Below are 8489 nucleotides of genomic sequence, written 5' to 3' on the forward strand. Positions count from 1 at the left end.
TAGATATTTGGTGTATCTATTTTACTATAATATTAGTTAACGTTATCCCAGCCCTTTGTTTTTAACCCCACGACATGTAATACGTAAGTAGATATTTGGTGTATCTATTTTACTATAATATTAGTTAGCGTTATCCCAGCCTTTTAGTTTTAACCCCATAACATGTAATACGTAAGTAGATATTTGGTGTATCTATTTTACTATAATATTAGTTAGCGTTATCCCAGCCCTTTGGTTTTAACCCCACGACATGTAATACGTAAGTAGATATTTGATGTATCTATTGTACTATAATATAAGTTAGTGTTATCCCAGAAAGTTAGTTTTAACCTCACGGCTTGAGGTACGTAAGTAAATATTTGATGCATCTATTGTCCCAATAGTCGAAACGATACAGAAGTAAAAATCGTAGACTATTCCTGGTTTGGTGTAAACAGTGTATTAATATATTATGTTTAATTAATACGCTAATGTTTGGCACTGGTAGATCCAAGTGTAAGGTCATATAAAATCACCTTGACCTAGGTAAGTCAAAATGTTTCCTAAGTATTGACATAAATGTTATCAAAACAATTTACCTTACCATATACAAAACAGTAACGACAACTAAAATAGGTTAATATTTCAGCTGAGGTTTATACTAATGAGTAAAATGTGACGTTGATTATTGAAAGGGGATATGACAGCTAAGAAAACAACTTATCCATGCTATATCATAACTTCTGAAGTTTGTTTGTTTTAGAAGTTTTGTACATGGTTACCTACGCATAGACGTCCCTAACTTGGGACTAGTGGTAAGGCAACTAGTCAACAGCATCTACCGCCAACTCTTAAGCTACTCTTGTTTGACTAAGTAGTGAGATTTGAGATTTATTCCCTCTTGTAGCACTCCAAAGCCCCAAAATGCAGAATGAGTTTTAACCGCAACGGTTTGCGAACCACGAACCATCGGATTCACAGTCAGAGTATGCTAACCATTAGTCCGATATGATCCCTAAAAACTTTGTATAAAGTAAAGAATAATAATAATATTGTTTTTCCTGCACTTATATTATACAAATATAAATATATACAGAATTTTCGTTTAATATATTAATGTATCAAACTTTATTGATAAAAAAATGAAGATTTTGACTCCTCGTTTGAGCTCGTGGTTTTTAAAGCAATCTTTCATCGAACCTTCTATATGGATCTTATTGTTTACTTTCTTCCACGCTGAGTAAACTGATTCCACAACGACATCACGTTGTTCCATTTCTATGTTCTTTATGTTTTAACTCGAGTTACGTTTTCTTTACAAATATCGGTCTTTACACATTATGAACTGTTGGGATTAATACTATCTTTAAACATAACATACAGACATGGTGGCTTTAATTATGCTCAGTACTAGAAGTAGGCTAATTCTTTGTTTGTACTTATGATGTGCATTTAAATATTTAAATCAGATGGCATAAGCCCCCAGTGGCACAGCGGTATGTCTGCGGATTTACAAAGCAGCTAAAATCCAGGTTTCGATACCCGTGGTGGGCAGAGCACAGATAGCCCATTGTGTAGCTTTGTGCTTAATTACAAACAAACAAACAAACGGATGGCATAAGAAAAAATTAAACTAATCTACATAAGTATCTACTGAGATAATTTTTGTAACAACCATTGTAAGAGTAAAATAGTTTATTTATATTATTTCAATTGGTTCTATCCTGATAATTACATATTATTTTTGATTTTTTTGTATTGTAAATTATAGAGTAACGTAACAAATAATCATAGTATAGGTTTTTCTCATAGTGACTACAAAGCACGTTCACACCAACAGTATGGTTGATAGTTTTCACTATGATATAGGTCCAGCTTATCTCTGTTTGGTTAACTTATGTTCAGGGTTACTGATGAGAAGTGGAATTCTCAAAAACTAGTATAGCCAAATAACACATGTTGATCAAAGTGTAGATTGAGTTGGACCTCCCTTGAACTTAGACTTCGAGATTAAAACAATCTTCAAAATACTAAGTTTATTTATCATACCTGCTATTGTGCGGTTATATAATGTGAAGAACTGAATAGTGGCCAATGATTCTATTTCTTCACTTCACCTATCCAGTGTATAGGTTTTTCTCATAGTGACTATAAAGCACGTTCCCACCAACAATATGTTGTTAACTGCACCTATTATAATTAAAAGAATGCATTTAAACGTTTCTAAATCAATTAACGTTTATAGGATAAATTAATAATTATTTTATTTACAGACATCAACTGAAACACAAGATGAGAACGTGGATTATCCTGGGTAAGTTAACTCACTACTATCTTTGATTTACTCTTCAGTTATCGGCTGCAGTTTATCTTCTAGATTTTTTCTTTGACACGATTCAGTTTGAATATCTTTATCAACCAAATTAGAAGCAAGCATGGAGCAGATAACGAAAAAGATGTTACATTCCATATAAAAATATATCACAGTTTTAAAGGAAAAACAGTTGTATAAATATAGTTGAAGCAGAGTAAACATTTAACATAAAATAAAATGTATAGCAAAGGACAACAGACTATAGTTTTTTCAGGGGGGGGGGTGATTTCTCTGTAGCAAATAATAGTTAATAATTTCTTTTTTTATAGAAGAAAAACATTGGACGAAACTTGACTTTGTTTGGTTGTTTTTTTGTAGTTAAGCGCAAAGCTACACAACGGGCTATGTGTGGTCTACCCACCATGGGTATTGGAAACCGGTTTCTAGTGTTGCAAGTCCACAGACATAAGACATACCGCTGTGTCACTGAGGGTGTCATTTCGTCGAAAATTATAGTTTAAAGGGAAAGAAAAAATATATATCAACTAGCTATATTTGAATAAGGTAGTAATAATTATACCTCATTGAGTTGGTAATAATTCAATATTAGTGGGTTAGTGATAATTATATCTGAATGATATAGTAAAGATTACAATGAGAAAATAATACTTGCATCTGAGTAAGGTAGTAATAATTACACATGAGTGAGATAGTAATAATAATATATATGAATCAGGTAGTAATAATCACATATGAGTGAGATTGTAGTAGTTAAATCTGCGATGAATAGTAATAGTTACATCTTACTGAGGTAGTAATAAATATTGTATATTTTACAGTAGCATGCAGTATAGCCACTGTGACCACTTTACCTCGGGTAAGTGTTTCATCAGTTTTTGTTCAAATACTGTAATGAAATTAATCGGCTTACCAATGAGCCATCTGTTATAATAAGTGACTTGTGCTACTAAGCTGTATTGATTTGTACATTAATAGAGTGTTTAGAAATGGAAATATTGTATCTTTTACATAATGTTATCATGTTTTAGACTCAATCATCTACGCTCAAGACTTTCACGTGCACTGGGAAAACTCATAAGTTAATTCGTATGTTGAAAATTGATGATAGCAGAACTAGTCTTGTTATTGATTTACTTTTATCACTAAATCCTTGTTTAGCTGTTGGTATCACCACTAGCTTCTAGTCAATCTGTTAAACTACTTCCTTGGTGGATGTTTTTACCGTTCGTATCTTCTCGTTGATATGTTCGTATTTCCATCATCTCATTGTCAATCTGTTAAAATCTTCACTTGATCATTGATGAGGTATTTTTAGTAACTCCTGCTCCTTGTCAGTCTGTTAAAATCATCACCAGTGTCTTGGTGAGGTGTTTGTAGTAACTCCTGCTCCTTATCAATCTGTTAAAATAATCACCAGTTTATTGGAGAGGTGTTTGTAGTAACTCCTGCTCCTGGTCAGTCTGTTAAAATCATCGCCAGTATCTTGGTGAGGTTATTGTAGCTTCCCCATGTTGATTTATGTTACAATAGTAATAATAAAAGGATAACTAACCCCGTTGGTTCAGACTAGGATTTTGATCAACTATTAGCACACTTTCGAGTATTCTAAGTTTTTACTCTCTCTTAGGTTTCTTTAGAATCTTAAACTAGTTGGAATTAATCATTTTACACCACGAAGAGCATTGATGCTAACTATTGATGCTCAATAGTCGACGTGTTCTTAAATTTTGATGGTGTCTCTTTATTTGTGTAAATAAAGAGACACATAACGATGAACCTTACATAATCAATTCACAATACGGATATGTAAATTTATAAATAACAAATAAACGCATACCTTTCAACACATCATCTTTAAATATAAAAAATGTTTGATATTAATTAGTGGTTCGACTATACATCTTTATTGTAATTGTGGATAATACACATATCCAATTACTTTCCAATTAATAAATTTGACATTAACTATACCACATGTTCTTAAGCATACAGTAACACAGGGGTAACCAGATTGAATGAAGGTTGGTGTTATCTTTGGAAACCAGTTTGTTTAGTGTGAATTTCGCGCAAAGCTACACAAGCTAGCCGTCCCTAATTTAGCAGTGTAAGACTAGAGGGAAGGCAGCTAGTCATCACCACCCACCGCCAACTCTTGGGCTACTCTTTTACCAACAAATAGTAGGACTGAGCGTCAGATTATAGCGCCTGCACGGCTGAAAGGACGAGCATGTTTGATGGGACAGGGATTCGAATCCGCGACCATAACCATCTTGGAAACCAGTCTCTGTATAAAACTTTTGTAGCTCTATATGGAATATTCCAATCTTGAAATCTTTGTCACTATATTAATGAACTATAATGTAACTTTGGTTCAAATTCCTATTCATTTTACTGTGAATTTAGCATTAAAATTTAACTAGGCCCGGCATGGTCAGGTGGTTAGGACGCTCGACTCGCAATCTCAGGGATCGCAGTTTCGAATACCCGTCTCATCAAACGTGCTCGCCCTTTCAGCCGTGGGGGTGTTATAATATGACGGTCAATCCCCCTATTCGTTGGTAAAAGAGTAGCCCAAGAGTTGGCGGTGGGTGGTGATGACTAGCTGCTTTCCCTATAGTCTTACACTGCTAAATTAGGGACGGATAGCGCAGTTAGCCCTTGTGTAGCTTTGGGCGAAATTCAAAATAAACCCAACCAAAAATTTAACTAATGCTGAAAACAAATAAACACCACTTTTATATTTAAAAATGGCCAAGGCGTCATCAACATAACTATTGTTGCTTAAAAGTGATAAGTCATCGTTTTTCTTTTTTCTTTTTTTCTCTCTCTTGGAAATACAATAACAAGTTGTCAGTGTTACCATACAGACTCCTTCAATTTGGTTTTAGATTTTACAATTAAAACTAAAACATGATTCCATCTTTGCATCTTAGCACCTCTCTGCTACGACACCGGTCTTTTTAAACCTCTAAATTATTATAATCTTTTTAATAATAATGTTTTATATTGAAAATGACAGTACCGTTACATCCATCTGGTTTTAACAGGGACTAGGTTTCTGTTACTTCTTAATTAGCCCCTTGTTGAACTGTTTGTAGTAAAACTAGCCTCTTGTTGAACTGTTTGTCTGTCTACTATTTCTTTGTTGATCAGTTTTTACCACCACTAGCTGTTGGCTTGTTCGTCTGTCTACTATCTCTTTGTTGGTCAGTTTGTACCACCACTAGCTGTTGGCTTGTTCGTCTGTCTACTATCTCTTTGTTGGTCAGTTTGTACCACCACTAGCTGTTGGCTTGTTCGTCTGTCTACTATCTCTTTGTTGGTCAGTTTGTACCACCACTAGCTGTTGGCTTGTTCGTCTGTCTACTATCTCTTTGCTGGTCAGTTTGTACCACCACTAGCTGTTGGCTTGTTGAAATATTGAACATTTCTAGCTCCTACTCAATTTTATAAGTTATGGAATTTCTACCTTTGCTGTATATTTCATCCAGTTGCGTATCTGTAAATATATATTTTTTTCTCTCTCTCTCTCTTTAGTACAAACGGCGACCATATGAGCTTTCAGATGGAGCCGAGGATCTAGTTGGAGATTTCCAAACTACGTTTTCGTGCCCTGGGAATGGCTATTTTGCTGACGTGGACAACAACTGTCAAACATACCACCTCTGTCAGAGGGTCACTTACGTTAATGGTCAATCGAAGGTTTTGCAATGGAGATTCCTGTGTGGAAATATTACAGTTTTTAACCAATTAACCTTAACCCGCAGTTTTCCAGATGAAGTGGTACAGTGTGCTAAGGCTAAATACTTTTTTTACCTTAATGATAACATCGGTCTTGAAGACGCTCTCTTTCAGTCAGAACCGGATGTAGAAAAGGCAGGTCCGTTACTAGTAGAAATACTTTATCTGGTTAACAGGAAGCCCGAAACAGAAGTTCCTGTTGCAGCTGATCTTCCTCCAGATATACGTATTCTTGCGGACTTTCCAGTAGGACAAGTTATGGAGAAAGTACCGGAAGACGTGGAAACACCATCGGATGTGATGCAAGGAAAAAACAGCGTTACATAGAAAAGCAAGAACGGAACATGAAATATATATTACATATGGCATATATTTCTGCTCTGTTATCATATGTGCTACCTGTGGCTACATATTTATATACAAATTATGAATAAACTTACTTTATTCATAAATGTTTACTGAGAAAGTGAAATTTTTGCAGTTGTTACAAAGTTATAAAACCACTATTGCAAGGTAAAGTTAGCATATAAAAAATGAAAGCAGGGACATGAAAAGAGTAGTAAATACAAAACGAAGTCGAGTAAAACCTAATTCACTCAGCAAAATAATATACTACTTACGATGATTTAGTGAAATACTAAATCTACCGAATTTAATGAAACGCTGGAGTATTCATGTACTAATATCTATAACTAGATACAGGTGGTTGAGAATTATCACAAAATTTAATACGCAACTCAGCAAGTCACGTGAGGATCACAGCAGATATTAAGTCGCGGTGGAACAGCATGTATCAGAACAACATTTCGATATTGTTGTAGCGTGTCTTAGGTAGTGTGATTCAAACACAAATTGATCACATTTGGGCATGCGAATAAAAATCATTTCTAACGCAAACTATTCACGCACTCAGATCATATAAATATGTTCAAATCAGGAATTTAACATTTCTAAGACTTGATTATTGATGTCACCATCGGTCAAACCAACAAACTTTTTTTTACGCACTCCACACTTTGTGGCCGTGGGTGTGTTACAGTCACATTCCACTATTCGATCACAGAAGATCCCAATAGTTCACGGTGACTAGTTGATTTCCTTCTAGTTCAAAGGCTAGAATGGCTAACAGGTATAAAATCAAAATAAAAAACAAAACTGCTCGAAAAAGCGTTTTACAATATTTCAACATGTGTGCGTGTTCACGATGTGAAACTGTGTATAAAATCATATCGTACAAATATCCGTTTTCGATTAGACGTTTTTCTAGCTACTAAGCCTCGTCACTAATAGCGATGCTGTAGAACAATTTACCCAGAAGAAGGTGTAAGCCTAAATGTCAGTAAAATAAACTTTTTTCAGCTCAAATTGATTTAATTTGTAAGATGAGGCTATTTGCTGAAGTATTCAATGTATTATATAGTAATTAATGTTAGTTTAAATGGTGCATTAATATTATAAATAAGCACGATGAGAAAGTAATCGCTCCAGAAAAATCGTATTTTAAAATCGATATATTTGCATTTAAAAACCGTTGTGAATATGGTTATGCATAAACGTTTTAGAAACAACTCAGTCGTTAACCCATATTTACCAAAGAACATCTGTTCATCGAAATAACAGAACATTCAAAACTAAATGAGAACAAACAACAATGCCATATTAATTTAGCAGGAGCTCAAAAAACAAATACTGTCAGATAAAACTGTCACCCAATTACACAAGATGGCTAACAAACGTGGACATTGTAACTTATCTTACTTACCCACGATTTACCTTCTAGGTTCTTATAAATGTTTTTGGCGTGTTTGGATATGAATGAAATGATCACTATTAATCATAGAGCAATAATTCTTGGTTGATAAACAAATGAAACCATGAGCAACATGATCTGTGTGGCCACCAGAGGGAGCTATCCTCACAATGTCAACAATGGCTTGTGTCATTGGAATGACATCATAAACAGCTGAACTTAGCTGTTTAATAAATTTGCTGTCGGATATCTCACTTAATTTTTATCTATAGTTACACCTAAAACTGGTTAAGTATCGTGGAGCGCTTGCTACGTTGACGGACTTTACAGATGTCATTCGCAGAGGCGGACTGGCACCATTCTTTTACTCAGTAAAATTTAGGTCTATTTAAAGTTCTAACCATTCTATACACATAATTATTTCAGTCATACCTATCAGGGTTTGAAGTATTTTAATAAATAAAATATTAAGCACAATCTAAACCAGCCCTCATTACCTTTTTATTAAAGCTTAATTTGTGAAATCAGATTTAAGGTTGTCCACAAGAGGTTCATGAGAAGCAAAGCTAATCCGGATTCTCCTTAGAGTTTACTGATTTTAACAGTTGAACGTAAATGAAAGCAATGAATAACCCAAGTATGTACAGAACACTTTATCAATGACAATCCCTTCTAGATGCTATA

At 34.4% G+C, this 8489-nt stretch overlaps 1 protein-coding gene across 2 annotated transcripts in view; it reads left to right on the plus strand.

Annotated features, from left to right (window-relative positions):
* Positions 1-6511, plus strand: part of LOC106461647 — a 7544-nt gene extending 1033 nt beyond the window's left edge. Inside the window, exons 2-4 of one of the 2 annotated variants that reach the window (XM_013921488.2) lie at positions 2253-2293; positions 3136-3170; positions 5852-6511. In XM_013921488.2, the coding sequence (XP_013776942.1) occupies positions 2272-2293; positions 3136-3170; positions 5852-6382 (588 nt within the window). In that variant the 5' untranslated portion in view covers positions 2253-2271 and the 3' untranslated portion in view covers positions 6383-6511. Of the gene's footprint in view, positions 1-2252; positions 2294-3132; positions 3171-5851 lie in introns of both variants that reach the window. The other variant, XM_013921487.2, reaches the window with a different exon arrangement.
* The last annotated feature ends 1978 nt before the right edge of the window (positions 6512-8489 follow it).

Source organism: Limulus polyphemus, unplaced genomic scaffold (assembly GCF_000517525.1).
Source record: "Limulus polyphemus unplaced genomic scaffold, Limulus_polyphemus-2.1.2 Scaffold1004, whole genome shotgun sequence".
Taxonomy (NCBI): Eukaryota; Metazoa; Arthropoda; class Merostomata; order Xiphosura; family Limulidae; genus Limulus; species Limulus polyphemus.